The sequence below is a fragment of the Pithys albifrons genome, chromosome 6, assembly GCF_047495875.1.
Source record: "Pithys albifrons albifrons isolate INPA30051 chromosome 6, PitAlb_v1, whole genome shotgun sequence".
In the NCBI taxonomy this organism is placed as follows: Eukaryota; Metazoa; Chordata; class Aves; order Passeriformes; family Thamnophilidae; genus Pithys; species Pithys albifrons.
In genome coordinates, this window is record NC_092463.1 from 11,688,217 (window position 1) to 11,713,533 (window position 25,317).

At 38.1% G+C, this 25,317-nt stretch overlaps 1 protein-coding gene across 3 annotated transcripts in view; it reads right to left on the bottom strand.

Moving 5' to 3' along the window:
* The window catches only part of PPP2R5C (protein phosphatase 2 regulatory subunit B'gamma), an 81,540-nt gene that overhangs the window by 20,117 nt on the left and 36,106 nt on the right, over window positions 1-25,317 (bottom strand). For all 3 annotated transcript variants that reach the window (XM_071557494.1, XM_071557496.1, XM_071557495.1), the window contains 4 exons: window positions 10,642-10,841; window positions 2,806-2,916; window positions 2,104-2,196; window positions 1,883-2,013 (listed from right to left, as the gene is read on the bottom strand). In XM_071557494.1, coding sequence (XP_071413595.1) covers window positions 1,883-2,013; window positions 2,104-2,196; window positions 2,806-2,916; window positions 10,642-10,841 — 535 coding nt within the window. The remainder of the gene's footprint in view (window positions 1-1,882; window positions 2,014-2,103; window positions 2,197-2,805; window positions 2,917-10,641; window positions 10,842-25,317) is intronic.

Consider the following 25,317-nt stretch of genomic DNA (forward strand, 5'->3'; position numbering starts at 1 on the left):
TTTGGAAAGAGTTATAAAAATTTACACCTAGGAGAAAATAACTCCACTAATTTCAAAGGATTTTTTTCATTTGAAAATTTCTCATAGGCTGGTATATTAACAGCTACTTTTAATCCAGAATATTTCAAGTGACTGTTAAAGGTCTTTAAAGATCCTTCCCGCATAATTCAGGAAATTCAGGACAACAATTCCAAGCAAAACTAAAGACAATAATACAAAACACTTTGGACTGAATTAATAGGAACATAAAGGTTTGATAATTTCAAAAAATGTATTTTACTTTAAAACAAAAGATAAGACTAATATACTATTGGGACAGAATTCATGGAATTCTGGTCAGTGTCTAAAAGACAAAGACCACACATTTCTTAGGTAAGCATAGTAATAAATTGACAACTTGCAGGTAAAGGTGTAAGAAAAGGAAACATTTTGAAAAATTCTACACATACTTCAAAGAGCTCTTCATGCACAATACATTAACTCACGACAGAAGCTGAAACAACCTTCCTTCCTAGTGCTAATTTACATTTGGATGCAAAATTTTTAAGCTTCTAGCCCTGAAATATTATACAACTAAGTGAGCTTTTCTGTTGGTTTGTTGTTGTTATTTTCTTTTCCTCCTACAACATGGTAGTTGTGCAAATGACAATCTCCTCTATACCTGTAAGATCAAAACCATTTTTATACAAACTATTAAAGAGTTGATGTGATGGTCATTTCTTTGCCTTTCAAAAGCATTGCACCAGAACTGTCTGTGCTTGAAGACTTTGCTTCCATTATTTCTAAAAGTGCACAAAGTGGCAAATAAAAACACTTTTCACAAGTGCACTATAATACACCGTGATGTTATTTTACCATCTGGTTCAGATATTTAACTAAATTATGCATTTTGGAATTAATTAATAAAATCAGGGAGGACGGGGGGGATAAAATTTACATCCTACAGATACATGTGTATTTTTTCCTTAGAACACACTGACTCTTCACATGACCTGTCAAAAGTTGTCTGCAAGACAGTGCAGACTCATTAGTTACTTTAAAGCAGCTCCTCTGTATCTCTTCTAAAGGCTTGGTTGTTACCATAGGCAGGGAGTATCAGCTCCCTCTACAGCTGGTACTGCTGGGGCCATTCATGAGGGATGTGGCAGCTTTATGCTATTTTCCTAAATGGGTAGCAGCATACATTAATTTTGGAAAGACACTTGAAGAGCATAAGAGAAGCATGACGGAAAGACTGTAAAACTGATCTACTACATAGTTATTTGCAGAAAAGAGAATGAAACCAAAACAAAAAAATTAAAACAGGCACCATAATCTTGCATTAACCCTGGACATAACAGCAGTAAAAATGCAATTCTAAAGACCCTTGATAACACAATGGATTAATTTGTCATCTTCACTTTTTTTGTATCAGGGATAATTCTACAGTTCATTCCAAGGCAATTAAACAAATATTTCATGAGAACAAAACAGCGCATCTCAATTCTGAGGAAAGAAAAGGCAGTAAACTAATTATTTTCCTTCAAGCAAGTTACAGATTTCTCAGTAATTTGATTTCAGCTCAATTTCTGCCTTGTGAAGAACTACACCTTATTAAGGCACTACAGTAATACAAGTACTACTATCCAGTAAAAATAAAAGCCTCACACGAAGACAACAAACCACCCACCAAATCATAAACTAACTCAAATTTCAGCTGCCAAATTAATACCATGTGCAAGACTACCCTAATTTAAATCTCCCAGACTGGTATTGATTACTCTTAGATGCAGCAATATTGGGTATGAACTTAAAAAGAATTTGAAAACAGGCTTGCAATGTCTTTGACTGTATTAATTGCATACCTGATCACATGCACCATAACAGAAAGATGCTGACATACCTATAAAATATATTATTAATTTGTTTCCGGATGTAAGCTCTTAGGCCTAAAAATTTCCCATATATTCTGTGAAGAGTTGTTTTAAGAAAATCTCTTTCACGAGGATCTTCACTGTCGAAGAGCTCTAAAAGCTGCAAAGAGGGAAAAGAGACGCTTTTTAACTGAGTCCTACACATTGTAAAGTAATTTAGAGCTTGAAGTTAATTTTTTTTTTACCTCACCTGTAATACAAACTTCTGATCAATATATTTCTTAGCTATATTAGGTTGAAAATCTGGAGATTCTAAAAACCTTAAGAAAAATTCATAAACAAGCTGGAAAAAAATAAACAACAAAAAACCAGTGTTAGTCTTTTAAACAAGAAACCATTTTATAAGCATCACATTACTAAAACTACTAATTAGTTGCTCAGAACTGCACACTGTTTTTATTTATCTATGTACCACACAGTGAAAGCTTTGCTCTTGGTCTCCTGATGAATTACAAAAACTTGAGGTTCTTTAAACTGCTGAAATTCTGCTAAGCTCCATCACAAGATTTTACTCAGATGACATACAGAAATCTAATATTTATCATGCCCAGAAGTACATTTTAAAAAATTCTCTGTTCTTTCCTGTGTGTCAGGTACCTCTGAAAGCTCGAGCTGTGACAAAGCCAGATCAAAGCACTGAGTGACAAATGGAAGCTCATTTAAAGTCTCAGCAGTTACATCTCTAGCACAAGAAACAATGAGCCTTTAACCTATAATATAAACCCTACATTTAAAAAAAATATTATCACTTTAAATTCAGGAAAGATATTTTAAAAATGGCATAGTAAAATATTTGAGACAAACACAACCTAAACAATTTTGAATAAACAAACAATGACTTTAACATCAGAATTCTATTAGACTATGATGTCTTAATCTCCATGAAAAATACCTGTAGATGAGGCCATGCAGCTTCTAAGGTTGGTTCATCTTCCTCTGGATCAAATTCTGCTCCCGTGGGATTGGAAGATGGTGGTAATGTTCGAAACATATTAACTGCAAACTGAAATTACATGTGCCTTTAAGAACTTGGAAACAAGTGAATGATTAAAAGAAGGTCTTCAAAGATGGTTTTGACTAAGAATTCTTTACATGAACTATTTTAACTAATATTTGCAAAACATAAGCTATATAAGGTATTTTAAACAGTGAGGAACATTCATTCTTCTTTGAACACTTCTAACTTAAAGAACATTTTTTCCATGCAGTACTCTGTAAAGCACAAAGCTACTGTCAGGATGTGTTCCATGAGGGTATTGCTCTGATCTCTCTATACACAGACATGTTTTAAAAATCCAAGTAAATGTGTACAAAATGCTTACACAAATATTTTTACATATACACACTTTATATGGCCTTGCAGCAACCTGCAAAAGTAGAAGTCAGAAGCAGAGATGCAAACCAAAGATCACTCACAAACTATTCTTCTCTCTAAAATATTATTAGTTTAATTTTACACAGTGGTTGTACACACATGGAAACACTTCAAGTTCCACAACACCACCACCCCCAGCGGTACTTCTCTTAAACCATGTCCATATCTCTGACTTCACAGCAACACCAAAAGGGGAGAAATACACATCCTAATCCTTTGATCTTTCACTTTTTTCTGAATTCTCAACTCCCTGAAAAACATTTAGCATCCTTATGGAAGTGGAGCAGACTACAAAGGTGAATTCCTTTTCAAGCTGTTGATACACACACATATTTTTGTGTTTTCAAGTGCCTGTCTAGAGGCATGTTCATACTATGGACAAATCAAAGCAGTACCCTTCACAAACTCCTTAAACATGAGGAGAGTTTCCAGGTCCATAATAAAGAAAAAACCCTATTCCCCGTCACATGGAATGAAAACTTGCCTAAGAGGTCCCATTCTTGATAAAACCACCCCGTCACTAAATGCATGTAGCTTGATATGCATATAAACACAAATGTGAAGTAAAAAGCATTTCTGGCCAAACAAAAAAATCTTACATTGTTTTTTCAGAATAACTTTAACACAATTCTCAAGAATAACCTGACCTAGAATTTAAAAGGTTTAAAGGTTTAAAAAGATCTGCAGTATCCTAAATTCCCATCTGTAAGGACAGCTAGCAAAACCAGCTGGCGTCATTGTGGATAGGGATGGAACAACTAGCTAGTGTTGTAAGTGGCTGTTCTCACCCCCTGAGGAGTTGAAGCTTTCCTGTGTGTGCAGGTTGGGGGTTTACTCTGCAAGAGGTTTCTGCACATTCCAGTAAGAAAATCTGAGAAGGCATTTTCTGTACAGCAAAACCATCTATGGCTGTCAGTACTGAAAGGAAACGAACTCCTCAATTCCACTTGCAATCCAGAGTGTTCAGGAGGGCACAGCCATTGGTATGACACAACCAAATTGCTGAGCAAGTAGAAAAATGTCATCTGTTTAACAGCCCAAGTGTGCTCAGTAGAGACTTCCTTGTTCTGTTTTGTTGCTTACTCATCACCAACCCAGTACCAAGTAATCAAAGCTTATTTTTGAATAGAAAAAAAATAAAGATCAATTCAAATTAGTACATGGTCCCAAACAGCCTCTGCTACTTTGAAATGATATTTTAAGAGCAATGCCTCGGCCTCTCAGCAGCTTGAACACATTGCACAAGATGGAGAAGCCTGCCAAAATAAATCCACACTGGTGGGCTGTCCTGCCCCTCCATAACAACCGAGCGTATCAGGCTCCATAAAGAAATTCTCTTTGAGCCTATTTCTTCTTACAACACTGAAGTAAGTTCTGTTTTCAAATACACAGATCAATTTGTGCTTATGAAAATACTAAGCTATTTAAAAATAAGTTTTGGTAAACACTTGCTCACAGTGAAAATGGTGACTAGACCAAACGGAGAGCAAACCTGATTGATCAAATCAGCTGCAGCTGCCTGCCTGGAGCTTCAGCACAGGCTCCATCCTGAACATACACACCACAAGCATTGGTAAGAGTTAACCTACACATTGTTATTGATATTCTATTCCTGTAACAGATTGGAGGTGTCTTTTTGCAAGCATTTAGCGAGGAAATGTACTTGAAGATTTTCAAGCCTGGAAAAGTAAGAGACAACAGGGCAGAGAAGCCGATTTGTCAAGAAAAAGAAAATTCTTTGCAGAAGGGTACATCACCAGGAGCAGCAGAAACATTTACATTTCTTTGCAAGAAAACCAGTATTTGGCTCAGCAAACATGCCAGTACAGGGCATCTCCAGGACCAGCTAGAAAGAAAATAAAAGATCCCTCCACTGGCACTTACACTGAACTGAATGACACAAATAAAACATTATTGTGCATCAGCTGAAAGGTTCCTATGCTTTCAACAAGCACAGCTCTATTTAAGGAAAGAAAAAACCCTCAACCCCATAAGTTTGAGTTTACTTATAATGAAGCTATTTAGAATGCAAGGTCTACTCTAAGATCACACTTAAAATCTATTCTTTATGCTACAATTTCAGTTTTTATGAATGCTCAAATTTCACAACAGATAACTACATTTTTAACTTATTTTCTTAGGTTTTACTGAGGTTTTGGTGGTGGCTTTTTTAGTGTGCGGGTTTGTTTGTTTTGTGTCTTTTTTTTTTTTTTTAAATAGCACCAAAGCTTTCCTGCTGATCATTTGGCTGTCTCAGTTTGAAGATGCTTCTTTGCAGAAGAATGCATTCCACCCACCTTGGGTGGCATTCTGGGAAAAAACAACAGAAGACCTCATCTCCCTCTTCACATTCTGACTTTTCATTAACACCTCGAATCCCAGCTTAAAATAATGCTGTGAATTACCCATTAACTGGCAGGGCCAAGGAGCACAAGCGTGTGTTGTCGTCATCTCACATCTGACAGATGGCAGAGCAGACAGTGGGAGGCAGCATCAAACTGCATCAGCTAAATCTGTGGGGCTTACATTATATTCCCATGAAGGAAAAGTCAACCTGATGCTCTATTTTTCTTCATAATATTCCTTCATTCCAGCAACTGAGATGAAGGTTTGTTACACACCAAGACTGACATATCAGAGTAATTACTATTTCAGAGAATTAAAAGTAAAGCTGATATATCTTTATGTTCCCCTTTTTAAAAGCATGGACATAAGCAACAAACCAATACTGTGGAAATTTGCAATCATCAGTGGTCTTCCAAGAAAACAAACCCAGGAAGTCCAGACTTGGAATGTAAAACCTGCAAAGGTTGTTAAGCAAATGGTAGAATAACTAGAATTTTTTAGGTAAGGAAGTCTCAGGCTCTCACTACAAAGAAGAAAATCTGGGACATGTAAAGTGTTAGTAACAAAGTCTTGTACATTTTAGATTTGAGAACAGGAAATGGAAAAATTTAAAACCCACAGAGTATTTTTCCCCATGAGCAGTGGAACCAATGAAACCTGATTTGATCTGTTTTAACAGAATACAAAATTACTCAAATAAAGCTGCAGCATCTCTCAGTAAAGGAACAAACATGAAACACTGTATGTTAAGCCATTGAAACTTACGAAAATTTACAATGAATTAATACAAGTCCTTTACCTTTCTGTCAAAGGGCTGATTTTTTTCTAACTTCTCAGTCTTTTGACCAAACAGACAAGACACAAGCTGCAAACCCTAACTTCCTCTAAGGCCAATTTCCCACAGAAGTGTAAGTAAACATAATTTAAAAACATTCCCCTTCCCAGCTCCCCCCGCCCCCAACAAAACTCCACAAGTCCCTCAAAATTTATGACGTTCGAGTCTTTATGAAAACTGAGCTGGTGAGCCAAAATTCTCTCGGTGCTGTTAGCACTGACAACACTGGACTTCAAAGGACATAACTCAGGAGGATGGGAGAACAAAAAAGGAAAAGCAAACAACCTGTATCTTTACAGCTTCAGAGGTATTTGCTGTAATGGCAGTCACCCTGGTCTTCCAGTGGCCTATTCCACCTAACAGTGCAGTCAGTGTTTTCAGCATCAGACACATCATCACACATTTTCTCCACCCTTTATTGAGCAGCCTGGTGTGAACAGCTCTGAATGAAGAGCTGCATAAACTGAAAGTCTGTACCTTCTGCACTCAAGTGACTCAAGACAACCTCACAGTAAAACAGAGTAACAAGTAGCACAGTGCTATTCACAGAACGCATCTCTTATTCTAGACCAATGGTAACAGTAAAGGACACAAAACACCACACCTGCAATCACTCTCTTAAAAGAATAAAAATTAAGCTCCCATGGGTATAACTGAGCAGGCAGTTTTAATAATGCATGAAAAGTTGCAGCGAAAGCCACTTCAGCTGCTGAATAAAATTACATCTATTCCTATGCATAGTACCAATTGAAAAGAGTAGCATTAGTCTGTGTGCTTCACAAAAATGTTCACACTCAGAAGTGTGTCATCATCGTGATTCCTAAGGAAATTATTCTGAGAGCTTAGCAGTAACTCCTATGGGGAGAGGCTGAGGGAGCTGAGGGTGTTTAGCCTGGAGAAGAGGAGGCTCAGAGGTGACCTCATCACTGTCTAGAACTACCTGAAGGGAAGTTCTGGCCAGGTGGGGGTTGGTCTCTTCTCCCAGGCACTCAGCAATAGGACAAGGGGGCACGGGCTCAAGCTCTGCCAGGGGAAATTTAAGTTGGATATCAGAAAAAAATTCTTTCCAGAGAGAGTAATCAGGCATTGGAATGGGCTGCCCAGAGAGGGGGTGGATTCCCCATCCCTGGAGGTTTTTAAACTGAGATTGGCTGTGGCACTGAGTGCCATGATCTGGTAAACGGACTGGAGTAGGACCAAGGGTTGGACTTGATGATCTCAGAGGTTTTTTCCAACCCAATCGATTCTATGGCTCACAGTCCCTCTTAAAGGGATCCAGACACTGCCCCATCCTGCCCTGAGGTGGAAACTGGCACTAATCTCAGTCTGTAGTCTACACAGCTGGCAACTGTCACAAAGTTCTACAAAACTAATATCCTAATATCCTGCACTTCTGACAAACCAGTGCACAACAGAATTCTCTCATAAAGCCCTGTTTTCCTCAAAAGCCAACTTAAAAAACCCCCAGAACATATATTCTTTTCCAAATAAGAATTTGTAATGGATGCTTTTCATCAAAAATCCCAGACTTTTGCCTACATGTCTCAGTTTTGGTAAGAGGTACTTATATTACACCTGAGAAATGGAACTTGTTATATAAGCAGTTGATAAAAACATTCCCCTTCTCATCATATCTTTCCTTAGAAATATAAAAAGAACTCAAAGGACATGTCAGCTGGCTCTTGGAGGAAAAAAAGGAAAAACATTCTTGAATCCACACTAGAGACTAACATTACATCCATTTTAGAAATTAATTTATCATAACTTTTGAAAAGGAGACTGAAGAATTAACATTAAATTATTAAGCCACTAGATGAATATGTAACTTAAAGACAAGACTTTACTGGTGGGGTGGAAGGACATGACGTGAGCACTAGGAATTATAAACAATAAAAAAGAATCAGATTATAAAGTAGGTGCTTCTCTTGTCAAAGAGAAAGAACATTTGAAGCTATGGGAAAGAAAATGTATTATTTTATTATTATTAAACAGATATCTTGTGAAATTCGTTGCCCTATGTAACTGGCCTACATAATATGTTAACAAAACCAAACAGTCATACACACAACACACACACCAATACATACCACGTACCACAAACAAGTAACCTCCAAATTATGAAATCACTGGGCCATTTTGTCAAAGACACAATCTCTATGCCAACTACTGACTCCACAAGCTTTCCAAACCAAAAACCATTCTCAAATCTGAGTATTTCTTCATCACTCATGATTTAACTGAAAATGCTATTCCTTCTTAACATAACTCAGTGGTAGTAGCAGCACATAACTTTTGGAAAAGTCTTCAAGCACACAAAGAAATTAGATTTACTTTTCTTTAAAATCCACACAATCAATTCAAATGTATGGTTAGAACTTAGCAAATGTACACCTCAATCTACACAGACATGCCTGAAAGAAAGCTGATGATAACATTACTGCAGGAAAAATACAGTTGCTTCAACAGATGATCAAACAAAAAAAACCTGTCCGAAAATTTAACCTCAAAATACCAGTCCAGGTGCCTTCACTGACAGTGTCTCTTACTGTATAAGCCCCATGCAAGCAAACCCCACACCCTTTAGAGCCCTGCACATAAAAAGCATTCTAATCTCAGTGAAAGAACAGACGCTGTGTGTGTGACCAGCCAAACCCTGGCGATTAAGACAGTAGCCAAATTCTGCTGCAAGATTTATTAACTGACCAAAGTGCAGACTTATTACCATTACTTGCATCTGAAAGCAAAGAAAGTATATAATGTCCTCAGCCAAGTGACTCTGGCTATAGGTGTTTGATGGAAGATTATGAAGGCATTAGTGATGAAATAGAGGCAGTTAAGACTTCTTGCACAGAGCAAACACAAATGTGTGACACTGGTATTCAAGAACTCACTGTGAACTCCATTCTACCCAAATGAAATTCCAGTAAGCTTTTTCTCCTTCATATCTTTCCTTTCACCAGTATCAAGTATTCCAAAACAAGCAATCAATTGGGGAAAAAAAGAGATATAAATAAGATATCAAACCATGAGAAAAGTCATGATCCCACATGTCCTCCTTAACCATCCTCAATGCTTTGGGAGTGTGTTTGACATCCAGAGTTATGCATAAACCTCATTTACTCAGAAGTTCTCATGAAAATGATTTGTCTATCAGCAAACACTTATGGTTGATTTAGATAACAATCTTCAGAATAAGCAACATCTTTAATACTATAAATCCTTAGTTTTTGAAGATGTTTCAAAGTCTCTGATTTTCAGGAGGACCTCTAAATTTGTTTAAGTCCGTATTTATGTCAATGACGTGCTGTGTTCTCAAACCCTGAAAAATTCGCCTTAAGCTACAAAGTCTCAGGAAAAACCATCACGTTACGCATGGCCAGGAGTTTCTTGTAGGCTTATTAGTCAGAAACTTCAAAAGATGCTTTCTGTTCTCAGGGTACTGCAGACAACAGCTACAGCCCTCAACCCAACTGCTGCTCCAGGCAGCTGGACTGCAGTCACCACGATGAGGGCTCAAAGACTCTGCTGTGGTTTCGTGGCCTCCTCTGGGCTGGACTTGCACACGGTAGAAAAATAAACTGGGTCAAGCTGGCTGGGATTTGGACAGTGAGAAGGGAGAAACAATGCAGGTCTGAATGGTTCACATAGCTTGTTCCAGCAGAACCCTCACCTGTCAAACTACCTACATAATAAAGTCTGGCTCATTTTCACTTCTCCACACAGAATGAAATCAATCTCTGATACCGAAGAGGATTACGTAAGACCAAATGTCAAGCTTGCATGAGCGATCTTCAGTTTTACACTCTACATTTTTTTTAACAGCTAGATATATTTATCTTTCCTCCCTATTTTTATACACATCTATTTCAAAAAAGAAAAGCAACACGTTTTGTGGGAAAGAAAAGCAACACTTTTTTAAAGACAAGGTTCCATTTTTACCAACTTAAACCATATTTTAATTCTGCTTCATATACATGTCTAGTCTCTATCTTACAAAGAAGAGGAATCAGTACTGGCAATGGGATTTTAAAGCCCTGTTATTATTTTGCAGATGTGCAAACACAGTTGATCTTTTTTGAAGATTTCAGTAAAATTTCTTGAGATAAATTGATACAGCTGAAGAAATAGCATGGCATTATAACCTAAAAAGTTCTAATTGTTAAGTCACTTACCATATGTACTACTTCAGGGTAAATGGGCTCTGTAATCACATTGCGATTGTGTGTGATATATTCTACCATTTCACTTAAAGCCGCTCGTTTTACTTCCTTCCACTTTAGGTCACTTAGTGGATCAGAAACAAAGTCAAAAAGTACACAACATTGTCGTAACTTCTGGATAAAAAGCTTTTCTTGATCCGCAGGAGGAACATCTGAAAAGTAAAAATAATTGGTTATAAATTATATTGTATTGGATTTCACTCTCCTCCCCATTTTTGCTTCCTGAAACACAAGTATAGTGGTAGTGTTTAAAACTACAAGCCAACTTTCTAATTCTTTGCATGACTTTGAGGAATATAATGGTCCAGAGTCAGTGAAATATGCTGTTCATGACAGGATGATTTAAAAAATTGCAACAGTGATCCATACTTGTCCTTGCCAGAAAGAGACACTGCAGGGTTAAAATACACACTTGTAAAAATGCCTGCATTGCTCTGTGTTTTGCTTAAGTAATCCCATGAGCTGTTAAGATGGTTGATGCATGTGAAACTACAGATTATACACAGCAAAAGCTTTCAGGATCAGGACCTAAATTCTGAATATTTAGGATATACTGTAATAAGTGACCAGTGCTAAAGAAAGCAGGACCATATTTGACAGCAGCAAAAATGTGTATCCAGTTAGAATGGCCACTTGACTGCAGCACTAACCTTAAGACATGAAATGTGAACGCACCACAGAAAGTCTGTGTAACTTCACACTGTAACATTTTATTTTTCAGCATAATGACTTTTTATTGTTAGATAGGAACTGCCAAGACAGTAATAGCATGTTAAAAAAGAGTAGGACTAGATTGACTTTGTAAAGAGTTGTGCAGTTTACTCCCACTTTTCCAGTTGATGACTTTTCTTTTTTCCTTAGAGTATCATAAAATGCCAAAATTTTCTTACACAATCACCAAGAGCTACCACCAAGTACTTCAAGTGGTATTCCTGAATACAAGCACACACAACCCAGCACATGTATGTACAATCTAATAAACTGAATGTGCAATATATCTACAGTCAAATTGTTTAGTTAAATATGAGTTGCTCTCCTTTTAAGTGCCTGACAAACTTTTCCTTATGATAACAAAATCTGGAACAGCTCCTCTCTCCCGAAGAGAAGTAGCTTTCCAAAGAAGTTTTGTTATAATAAACCTGGAGAATGTATTTGGTTTAAAACAGTTGGCGATTTTTTAAATTACATACGCTGAATTGCTCTGATGATTAATTCCAGTAAAAAACCCCTATATAGAATTAGCCCTGGAAAACACAGAGAACAAAAATGTAGCAAACATGAAAGAAACCACAACCAGTTACAGACTTCAGTGTCAGACACAAGACACCTGGACAGTGAAGACTTCAAGTAGTAGAAAGCAGGTGCCAGATGACAGATGTCCCTAAACAGAGGAACAACTTTCTGACAAATAAACCAAAATTCCTGTCTAGTGTTGTGAACAAAGCCATGAAAGTTTTGTATCTGAATACAAATGCTTTTGTTTATTTGGATTAAAAACTATAGTAATGAATAACTTTCCTTGAGAAAAATCTAAAAAAGTATTTAATCAAGCAGTTTGCACACAGAAAGCCAGTGAAATTTACGACCTGAATGTAAAAAGTCTCAGACATACAAAGTGGTTGGAGTGGTTACCTTTTCCCAACTGACTGTTAAATGGAAAGTGGTTCAACCTGAAGCATAACAACAGTTACATGGAGGGATACTTGTGCTATGAATGTACAATCCACAAAATCCAAAGCCTCAGTACAGACTATAATTACATAAGTAATGGATACACAATTACAGTGATTTACAGTACACTAACTTTAAAGGAGAGGAAGATTAAAGATGCAATTACTACTAATTGTGAAAGTTAAAGACTGACAACTAAGAGGGTCAAGAAACACCTTAAACGTGGCAAGACATCACTCTTGCCATTTATTCTGAATTCATTACATTTCAGTCATCCTCATTGTTCTACTTGAGAAATCTTTATGCAGACTGAGAACCTCACATATTTCTAAAGAACTGTGTTCTGTTCATGTGGGTGAGATACATCCCCCTTCTGTACGAGTGTTCATACACAGCTTTCAAGTGTCCAGACCTCACACCTCTTCTGCCACTTGTCTGGAGTACTTGCCATGAAACAGGATCATCCTCCCCACTTTTAAGGTTTGAAAGGATGATTTCAGCGTGACAAAACCAGGAGGTGGTTAAGCTGAGTTGAGTAGACCATGATTTTAGTGCAGAGCATGAGTCCTCACTGCAGAGCAACTCTGGGACACCCCAACAAGTCATTTATCTTCTGCCACGTGCCAGGGGCTCCCTGGTTATGTTCAGTTAATTGCATGGTGATTTCTAAACCACCTTCCACTTCAATTAGGTGACAACCCCTCACCTCCAATTGCTTAACTGACATATTTGAAGAAAATGCCATCAGGTAAAAAAAATTTCCTACTTGTGCAACTCCAGAGTTCCATTCCCCAATGACTATGGGAAGGCCATAGTTACGCAGAAACTACTCCTTAAAATTACACCAGAACTGCCATTTGGAGCTAATTCACTGAGCAATGTTTAGAAAAAACGCAATTAATCACAAACCCAATCAAATCAACCACTCCTCCAACCAAAAACAACCAAACCACTGTAACATTACGCCACTGTTTACATAATGTTCATAGCACTTGCTTCTAAACAGTAGCATGAGAATAATCTTAACATTTTTTTAATTCACTCCAAAACCTTCTCCCTATCAGTACTCATACTTCAAATGAGGGCTATTTCTGGTCTTCCACTGGAACAGGAGCATAGTTTTTCAGAATCACAGAAGAGGTCAATTCTACATTTGGATGTCCAGCAATTCCTAACACAGATCTACACAAATGTTATTATGGCATATTTGATTCCTAAACTTGCATCATTTGTCCTACTATCCTTTTTTGTAAGACAGAAATATGCATCGGAAAAAGTACTAAAAGAAGGTAGGTACTGCAACAGCAAGGTAAGTTTCTGGACAGGGATCAGCTTTTTGCTTGTTTGGGTTTTTCAGGGATTTTTAAAATTGTAATCCCAGGATAATCGTTAGATCAAGTTGCACAGCCTGCAGAGACACAAGCTCTACCCCTTCTGCTTTAACAGTATTGATACAGAAATAGCTATTCAGTTTAAAATGTTCATCATCACCTTAGAGTGTGGGCCTGCCATGAACTTGCCTATATAGTGATGAGTATAAAATACTTTCCATTATACCATTGATACCAGCTGTGCTTTTATTGTCAGACTGACTAGACCAGTGTCTCAGTCTGAAAGGCAGCACTTTCAGTCCATGTCACTATTTGAAACAGCCAGGGAAGGATCAGGTACTCCGCTACTGACTGCCTTGGCACAACACAAATGATTGGCTGGAAAAAACTTAAACATTTAACTTTGTATGGAAACAGATTCCTTGGAAGCTTCAGATGTATCTTCAGCCATTCTTACTATGAGTTAAAGGTAAAGGAGCTCACTGCAAACAGACTTCACCCAGGTAACTGTTCATCCTCACTGGGTGCTCAGCCAGGAAGTGGCGTCGTTTTGCACCAGCAAACTACAGCCCCCTGAGAATTCACCATTTTTCTGTAATGTACAGCTTAGCTAAAGGACTAAAACATTCCTAGTAGTCTAACAAACAAAGATGCTTCCTGTCTTCATAGTAGAACAAATTATGCCCAGTTTAAGAAAATTATAAAAAGTAAAAATAAAGAAGAAAAGACTGAAGTTCAGGCTTTAAGTGCCTGAACATAAATTCAATATTCTATGACATAAATATTTCTGCACTGCAGGACTGTAAAGAACTTAGTGTTCTCTGGATAACATTTTTTAAGTTCCTTCAAATCTAAATATTAGATTCTTAGTTTTTTGTTGGAACTGTGACATCCCTGGTGATTGATCATTCACCTCTTCCATTGAAGGCTGTTTTTCCACAACAGTGTAACTTAATAGTTCCTGAATGGAGGTCAAAACACCAGGCAGGATAAGCAGGTGCACCAGAGATGGCACACAAAACATCTGTTTTCCAGTACACACTGGAGCTGAAATAAAGCTAGAAATTTCAAGTTTTAGTCACGTCCTAACACAAAGAACAATTGATATAATTTCTACCACAAAACACGACTTGTGGTCAGTAAAACCCACTATGTTACACCATTTTGAAAGCAGAAAACAACAGACATGGTTGATAAAATACATAGAGAAGACAAAAATTCATCTCAGCTGTGTGAACACTTTTTTGCTCATATATAAAGGCTTGGCAGAGGCACCAGTTTTGCTTGGCTGGCAGGTCCCCATTTCCTTGAAAGAAAATGAGCTCTTTTTTCTTTAAAACTATCAGATACCCACAGCTACCAACCAGACTATGCACACACAGTAAATAACGCTCCTCTCATTTGAATGGGCAGTCAGTTTTTTTTTTTAATACAGAAACTCACACACAAGTTTAAGTCAAAGAATACACAAACCGCCACAACAAGGAGAAGGAGCACGTGCAAAAACAAGGTCATAGAAAATGAAACTAATCAAAAATCACAAGCTAAAATTAACTGTTTCCTTAAGACACCCGTGTAGAGCCAAAGTTCAAGCAGGTAAGATGACTTGTGCTTGCAAGTAGACAATAAATCTTATGAAATGTGTCTGCAAACATTAAGGAAGGACTAAAATTTTTAATGATATGGAAAAATAACTTTTACCTGCCTACTACTGTGCTACCCAGATGTATCACTAAATATATTGGTAACAGGTCTCTTCTGCTCTTCACAGGCAAAAAAGTATCATTAAAGGTTTAGTGAAGCTTTGTAATTTGCAATATATATAGTTGTACTTCAACAAGGGGAATCCAATACAATGTTCTCTTAAGACATTTCAGTTGACAGGACCATGGCAGCATTTTTCCAAAGGACAGAGTTCAGTACTTTGAGTAAGAGAAATGGAAATTGCCAGACAAAACGGCAGAGAAAATACAAAGTACAGAAAAAACCCAACATGATCTGTCAAAACATGGATTTTCCAGAATTAGTATTTTTCCAGAATTAGTGCTCAAGTCCTTAAAAATGAGAAAAATCAGAAAAAACTAGAAAAGCTGGTCTAACATTTGAAAAACCTCCATTTAAAATATTTACCTTATTTTGAAATGGTTTAATTACCATCCTAATTCAAAGCATGAAATACTGTTCTGGAATAATTTTCACTGCATTTCTATTATTCGACAAAGTCTTTATAGTTTTCACTGATTTTACCGAAACCTTGATGAGAATAATTAACACTAATTAGCAATGCCACTTTCCCAGCTAACAGTGTTCTATCCTAAGACAGGATATTGGAAATAAGTGGGTGGCACACAGAAGAAAACTTTTAATTCATGCATGGAAGAGCTTAATTAAAGCTATTACTTCCAGCAGCATACAAAAACAAACTCAAGGAATATAAGAAAGTACTATAATTATATACAATACATTTTATACTCTAACTAGCAACCCTAGCAGTGGGAGTTTGGCTGCAGATAAATCAAAGCAGGCAAGATGTTGTAGGGATACACTGGACTAGTGAATAGATAGAACATACTGCTGTTTATATTGTTTTATTTGGAACATTACTGACCCTGCAGAAACATTCCTTTGCCAATAGAAACACTTAAAACAAGAGAAATGACCACAGTAACCAAAGCCACAGGAACACTCCTGGAAAAACAGAGTCCCTGTATTAGTCTCAAGAGAGCATCATATATAAACATTTTTAGTGGCACAGAAGAGGAATAAACTTCCATTCTTTATCTCACTACTGAAGATAAGGGGCTGTACATGCCAGTGAAGTGAAGTATTATAAAAGAATGCAGGCGTTCTCTAAAAGAACTGAGCTGTAAATTTAAAGTCCTTCTCCAATTACCATGTGTGATACCTGCAAACATTACTACAAAGTAGTTCTCAAAGCCTTTTTTTTTTAAACACTTAGAACATTTCCCATCAGAAACAGGACACTGAAGATTAGAAAGATTTCAGTCTGATCAACAAGCTCGACTCCCAAACAACCCCTGATCAGTAATAAAATATTTTACAGGTACTTAAAAGGTGATAGAAGGCGAGCTGACAACATCAGGTGGATGCACAAGGCAAGTTCCCAAACTCAAGCAGCACTTGGACAGCGAAGTGAAACTTCCACAGTGTGACTCTTGTCTGCACCAGCTGCCTTTGAGCGGTCCCAGGATAGTCAGCACCTGTCCAGGCACTCAGGAGAGTGGAGAATGGGAACCTGCTGCAATTACGGGCCAATGTCCACTCCTTTGTGTTCAGGGAACTGAGAAATACCTTTTGGTTGTTCTTCAGATAAAGGAAATGTGTAACTGGAAAAAAAATCCTGCTTTTCATTTCTCTGCATTTGGAGACACTGCACTGCTCTTAACTGCTGCTGCTTCATACTCGGTAAACACACCTGAAAGACTGACACCCAAAATATGGTAACTACTTCCCTAAATACTGATGGAAAAGAAGGTTTAAGAACAGTGCTTAAATTCACACATAAGAGGCACATCTTCTACCTACAGTTCAAAAGTAAGCTTGCATCTTACTTTATTTTTAACAGCTAAAATTTTTGGATATTCAGGTACTCCACCTTATTTAAAGATGTCTTCTTTCCAGCAAACAAGTACTGGTTAGTAATGAACACTTAAGCTTTTTTTTTAATAAGGAGCAACACTGATATTGTTTCTATGCTGATCTCCAGTCTAGATGAAGCCATAGCTCCACTTACAATAAAAAAGTTATTTCACCTATGGCAGTTTGTGTAAGAAACTGATCTAACCACGTCTCCAGCTCTGGGGTCCCGACACAGGAAGGACACGGACCTGCTGGAGTGAGCCCAGAGAAGGGTAATGAAGATGCTCAGAAGGCTGGAGAACCTCATCTGCGATGACAGAATGAGAGGATTGGGGTTCTCCATAAAGGAAGAGTCTGAGAAGACCTTACAGCATCTTCCAGTATCTAAAGGGGCTACAAGAGAGCTGGAGAGGAACTGCTCACAAAAGCATGCAGGGATAAGACAAGGGTTAATGGCCTCAAACTGAGAGAGGGCAGGTTTAGATTAGATATTAGGAAGAAATTCTTTACTGTGAGGGTGGTGAGGCACTGGAATGGGCTGCCCAGAGAGGCCATGGATGTCCACCCCTGAAGTGTTTAAGGCCAGGTTGGATGGTGCTTGGAGGAACCTGGTCTAGTGGAAGGAGCCTTGTCCATGGCAGGAGGTTTGGAATTGGATGACTTTTAAGATCCCTTCCAACCCAACCCGTAGATAGTGGGGGTTGGTCTCTTCTCCCAGGCACTCAGCAATAGGACAAGGGGGCACGGGCTCAAGCTCTGCCAGGGGAAATTTAAGTTGGGGATCAGAAAAAAATTCTTTCCAGAGAAAGTGTCCTAGTTCAGCAGGAGGGACCAGTTAACACTGTGTGGGGGTGATCGAAGCTGTGTATTCTACCCTCTCTATTCATTCCCCAAGGACAATGGGCCATTAGCAGCAGCTGCCCAGGGAGCCATTATCACCTTCACACCCAGCCTGAGGGGGTGTGGCTACAAATGGGCCATCAACAGTTCAACAATACCCCCTGGCTCCCAGAGTTAATCACCCATTGTGTGAGTCCCCACCCAGGGGGAGGGACTGGGTGCTCCCTGAGGGTACATAAGTGGTAGGTAAGAAGACCTCAGGAACTTCTTGTCAGATCCGGAGGAGCAGCAGGACCTCAAGAGGAGGAGATCACCGCTCTCGCCCAGACTACAGCCCTTGCCTGCACCAACAGGTTTCTCACTTCTTTTTGCTTTCTCTTAGCTAAATTTTTCTTCAAGAGTGGATTTTCACTGGATTATGAGAATTTCAAACTAATATATTTTTCCATGTAATAGAAAAAAACCCCCAAGCCCAAGGGCTATTGGTATCAAATGAGCCATTATCAGACTAATTAAACAGCAACTAAGAAAAAAAAAGACACCACTGCAAGAAACCCACAGTTTAAGAGAGCCTGAAAGGAATAAGAAGCACATGTTTTGTCAGTCCCAGAGTGAAGCTTGAAACAGGTGCTTTACAACACTAATCCCCTCTGAAAGCTGCAGTCCTTGGGGAACCCCGTGCTGGTGGCAGCTTTCTCCTCACTGTGGTTCTGAGGATAGAGGAACTAAGTCATGACATTTAACTGTCCAAAATTTACAATGGAAGATTTTAAGGACTGATAATGAAATAGGAAAAAAGTCTTGTGTCATTTTAAATTATTCAGCATAATTTTTACATACTAAATGACCCAAGGCACTGAAATTACTGCCAATAACTTTTGCAGGTGTCCATCATGAGTCTAATCATGCTAAAAAAAGTAGATCAACAGTGAATAATACAGACACCAAATTATCTAATGATTTTTCAAAAGTGGACCAACACCACCCTGTACCAAGCTCCTGCTCTAGAAAGATTTTTACCAGATGTCAACGATTTTCTTGGAAGCCATATAAAATTTAAAAAACCCTCCTTAATATATTTGCACATATATATATATATTTAAGACAAATAAAGATTTTTAGACTATATTAAAGTGTTTATAAAGCGAAGAGTAAAAGTGGTAACTGTATACACACTTTAAAGTACAAAGAGGAAAACAGGAGTGCTCATACAGAAAATGACAAGTCAGACAAGCTGAAATGGGCCTGAGATAATGAAATGGAAGTTTCACCTGAAAATGAGGGAGAAAAATGACAGGGAGGGGAATCAAATAGACAATGGAAGAAAAAAATGTCTTAACAGGGAAAGAGAAACTAAACCCATTAAGGAACTCTCAGTAGAGATTTTTAGCATACGTACAGTTAATATGACAGCAGAACTCATTTATAAACACAAAATACAGAAAAATCCTCAATTTCCTACCTAATTGTACTTGAATCCATTCTCACAGCATAAAAACGGTTACCCAACGTCTTCAACTGCATTTGAAAATTTGAAAATTGTTTTTAAATATACACAACACTGCCTCTGAAAAAATGAAGTATTACTGTGGTAAGGCCACATTTGAATTATGTTCTGTAGTGGAGCCGAAGTGCATGGTGTAAACTCAGAAGAAGACTTGTATTAGGCAAACTGAAGAAAAACATGAACTGCTGAATAAACTCTGCCACTTTGGACACTTGGATGAAAGAAGTATCAGTAAACCAAGCCCCACCATCTGCTACAAACACACCCAAACACCACACACCACCCTCTAATTCTAGTCAGATACTGCTCTCAAGTCTGAGCAACTTATCCAAGGTACCTGTCACATATCCATGATAAATGTAATTCAAGGAACAATCAACCACCAAAATGTAAAACAACTTGGTTCCTTCCCAGAGCGTATCAGACTGCTGCCTCCCCTCCTCTCTCTCTGCATGGATACCAAACCTGGGAATTACTGCTTGCCTTCTGCATAAAAATAGGTGAATTCAATGATGACACTTAGAATAATCATTAGTAGATACACAAGTTGGGTCACGTGTTGGCTTAGAAATAGATAACACAATAAATGACAAAGCATGAAAAGCCACCCTGCTGGTTTTCTGTGGTTGAACTGAAGCGTTTCAAACCCCAAAGCCACCCAAAGCAAATGCCCAGTCCCCAGGCAGGATCTCTGGTCGGGTTATGAGCACTTCCCTGCTTGTCTGAAGGTAACATTCATTTTAAAATTAACAAAAACTTCCATAGCCCCTCCCTGATGACAACCCTGAATCTGCTTTCTGAATTCTCCACTCTTTTCAATATTTAGAAATAGGATGGGGATCAGAGTGTCTTGAAAAGTCTATTGACAGGAAGAGCTCAAACAGCACAGGTCACACTGAGCTGAGATGCAAACCAAGGTCCTGAATGGCTGATCAACATTTACAACATAGACAGACAACATCAACATTTCCAGCAGTCATTACAAGATATGCAAAAGGATCACCAGGAACTGACAGGACTTTTGTGGGTTTGTTGAGAGCAATTTCTTTATGGACTTAACAGAGTCCATGTCCCATCTCCTGTTTAGTTTTTTGGGGGAGATGGGGTAGGTTTGCTGGGGGTAGGTTGATGTTTTTTTCTCTTTTGCTTGCTTTTCCTTTGTTTGGCTTTGGAGTTTTTTGGTATTTCCTAAAAAAACCCTATTCCAGTTTAGTGCATAGTTTCCTCATTTTTTGGCATAAGCAACTTTTCCTTAGTCCCACATGCCTGTGAAATTTTGCTAACTTGTGTGAGGTGATACAGGTGAAAGAAATTGTCATAGGCACTATAGGAACAATGTTTTGGGAAGAAGAAAAAGAAATATATTTAGAACTAGGGCAGTAAGTGGCTCAGCAGCCAACAGTGGCCAATATCAAATGCCAACAGCAATTATCAGCAGTTCCCTTTTAGGAAATGAAAATTACTTTTCTGCAAGGAAAGTTTTGACTCAAATACAGTAGAAAGTTAATCATCTCCATTTTAAAACATACTGAAATACCTGCTTTCAACATAATCATATTTTAAGAAGACCAAAGATGCAGCATACCTGCTTGCTTTGTTAGGAATTTAGTGCACAATAATTTCTCACTTAAACCAAAAATCATTCCTACACAATCCAACATTATTTTCCTCTTAGATTTGTCTCAAAACTTATACATTTCCTTCAAACAAATGTCTTCAGTCTCTGGTCAAACTAATCCCCAGTTTCACACAGGAATTCCAGTAAGAACAGAAAATGTACCTGATAGCATCAGTGTCTAAGAGAGAGTATGGCTGAGCTGCCAAAAAACCTGACATTTTCGCTGATAATCTCCACCAAATTTCCACCCCTCTCACACAACAGAGTGACTTGCAGTATGCAACATATTTAAATTGGACTCTCCAACAAATCTGTAAATTTACAGGGCACAAAGAAGTTGTTTGGCTGTATGAACTATGAATCCAAGACTGACCCACTACTACATATCCAGAAATCCTGGACACGATTTGACATCTCACTCCCAGCACATTTCCCAAAAATATCCAGTATTTTATTTACAATTTTCCTTTTTTTAACAGAAGAGTTAGATATACAATAAAAGCAATTTATTTAAATTTCTTTGATTTAAAAATAAGCTTTAGGATGCTTTATTCCTTAATATACATTAATAATAACTGACTTTCCAATAAGATGGGGGTGAGAAAAGTTCTGCAGTGAAGTATATGCTCGATATTTTACTTTTGAGAGGATGTGCTTATTCCACTCACAGGTCAATAAAATCTTAATTTCCTACTGGGACAAGAACAACTCAGAATTTTTTATAGCACACACAGTTCCTAAAAAAACCCTGTGCATCAATTTTGGGTTTTAAGACACTTTATATAGATTAGATACAACAGGATCAAAAGACATAAGAATATTTTGGGAACAAATTAAGAGTGTTACGACTAGAACATCAGTTAGAGTTTATTTGGAAAAATTTTTTGAAGAAAATTTATTATACCCAAAGGACAAACAACTTTTTTTGTCTTCCAGGCTTTGATAATTTTGTTCAAGTTTTCTTTCTGATATGACCTGAATGAACACAGGATACTTTTGAAACACCACTAGCACAATTACACACTGCCTTTAAATATAACAGCAATAACAGAATTTGGTTCTAGAGGCTCAGTGAAGCCACAGAGCTGGTAGTTTTAATCCACAATGCAAATCAAAACCCTTCCATAAAAATCCTCAGATGAAAAAGTGCTTCAAAACTAGACTGCTACAAACAACTTGAAAAGTCCCAACTGATCAGTATTTTAGTTCAGTTTTACAATTAACATTTAATGTATAATTTTTTTCTTTGTATAACTTATAAAAAATATTTACTTCATAAAATTCAGATCATTATCAGTAAGAGGAGCAATTATGAAACTTGACACAAAGCTGTCACCTCCACTACTGAAAACAACCCACAGTTAAGACTCCACCTCTCAGTCTAACTGCTTATGAAAAAGAAAACTTAATTGGCAAGGTACAGCAGAAATGGTACTGCATGATTTGTATCTGCATGAAGTGGAATTGACTGAAAGACCTGTGGATGTGGCTTGAAAACATCACACACTCAACGTGCATTTTATTTCAGTTTTACGGCTTGAGACGTGACAGTGCAGAGAGAGGACAAGCACCGGCTCCACTGGGCTGAGGAGACTCTGCTTTCACTGGTACGAAGTGTCCACCTCTGGCATAAAGGTTAGAAGATAAAAGCCCGCCCTACCAGATGAACATCTTGTCTTCATGTTCATATGTCCGCATGGCCAGACTTTGCAAACGCAGATTTGGGCAGGGCTCTTCCCACGTGCCCTTCCAGCCTGCACAGTGGATGTTTTAGGTGGGGCACAGTGTGGGAAGAACTGGCCCCACCGTTTCAGTCCTCAGGTCCATCTGCCACGGCTGAGCGAGCTTGGACAGTGACAGGGAAGTCCTCGGGACTGTCACAGCACCCGGTACTAACTGGGGCTGACTCTGCTGAGCATCTGAGATGTGACTGGATGGGATGGCAGGGAGGCTTTAACTGCCTGGGGACGGTCCCCGGCTGAGACTGGAACTCAGGTCCTTGGGATTCAGAGTCCGGAGTGCTCTCCTTTACACCACAGGACCGCCCTCTTGTCTGCATAAGATGCAAATAATCCCGTATCTATATCGATATTGCTGGTGCTCACTTAATCTGTGTGGTGTACAGTGCAGTTTCAGTAGCTTACAGTATCTGACAATATGTGGTGTGAATTAGCTGATTTTACAGAAATTTAAACTAATTATTAAAAGCTTTCAACAGAAATGGAGATAAAAAATTTCCTCATAAACAGATACTTCAGTTTAACCTTAAAATGTATTTTGTAGCAAAAAATCACAAACCAGTATGAGTAAAAATTGGAGGACATATGGGTTTATGCCAGTACAATTCTGCTTCCTTGAAAGGGCACGAAAGTAACACCATGAATCAGTAAATGCAACATAAAAATTCCAGCTGACTACCCTCCTACCATTACACGGAATTTTCAGCTCAACAAAAAGTCCCCTCTAGAGACATATTATGGTCATACCCTTAGATATTTTACATGCAGTGTGAGCACTTAAGATCCTCATTGTTTCCTGCAGCAGAACCTGTACGTGCACTCTTTATATGGGCTAAGGGTCTGTACAAAGGTAAAAGCAAACCAACAAATTCAGAGACAGGAAAGAATAAGAATAAAGAATAAAAGCAGGAACAAGGTAAAAGACATCTCTGGTACAAAGCAATGCACGGTAAGTGGAGAGTTAATAAGCATGTCACTTTGTTAAACACAGTAGGAGAGATAGATAACTAAGCAACCTCCTTTAAATCTGCTCTTGGTCAAGTACTAAAAACACTCTCCATAAGCTTCTTTGGTAGATACATTAAAAACCCATCAGTCAGTGTCTGAATGTCCTTCGAAAAAATCTACCAAAACTTTAAAAGAAACAATGCAATAACAGAGTAATTTGTACCCATATCAGTCCTGTGACAATTCAGGTGATTAACTAACACTAATTGATGAAACATTTCACAATTTTATATATAGAAGAAGCCCAGCTCCATTAAGAACAGAACTGCTGCTCGTCCTTAGGGAAGACTGTCTTGCTTCTCCTTTTTGAGGCAACACTTTCCTAGAGGAACTGTGGGATGGGTTTCAAAGCTGACAATCCCTTGTACAAGTCATCAAACAATGCTGAAGAGCAGCAGCAGCAGCTGAGAACTCTCTATGATGTATCAGAAACTTTTGGTGAGATAGGTGACTGAGCTCCAGGAGCCAGGCTGAGCACCCAGGAAGCCCAGGTGGCCTGGAGGGAAGGGTACCAGTCCAAGCACCAGGCTGGTGGCTGTTCTCACCCCTTCAAGTTACCAAATGGTAAAGGGCTCATAGGAGAGAGAAGGGAAGAACAAGCATTTTTGTCTCTAAATCTCAGTTCAGTTTAACCATTAGATCCAGAACCAACAACAACCATGACCGACAATCAGTACAAAGGATGCATGCTCGCCATGGGAAATCCCTGTTACTGGACTGGCAGGGGTGAAAGAAGTTTGGAAGGTCTTCTGCATGGACCTATTTCCTTGAAGGTACAGACAAGCCTTCAGTTTTAAAATTTAAATTCACGCAAAGAGAATCAATGTAATTCATCACTGTAATGGAAGCACCTCTGAAGAAAATTAAGATGACTACACTTTATGTATCTTTCTCCCCAGGAAGATTTGGCTCACTTCTCACAACAAAGAGAGACTGTTTACTAAATTTGAATATGTTAAAGTATTAAAGGACATTAATATTTAAATAAACATATATGCTCAGACCAATTAAGTTTATCATCCTTAAAAGTGTAAGATGCATGTGAAGGTTAAGGTTTTACAGAGAATACAGAAGGAATAAACTAGATTCATTTTCCACTGCAGAACATAGTAACAGCAAAAAACCAGTAGGATGAAAGGTGACTTTGAGATTTTAAGGTATGCTTTTATAATCAGCATAGGCCAGTTTCAGAATATAATAAAATATTAATACCCCAAAAAAGGCAAGCTGAGCACATGTAAAGGAAATTATGCTTGAAATGTATCAAGTTGTTGGAAAGTATTAGAAAGTTGGTGACCATTATCCTGGGATTTT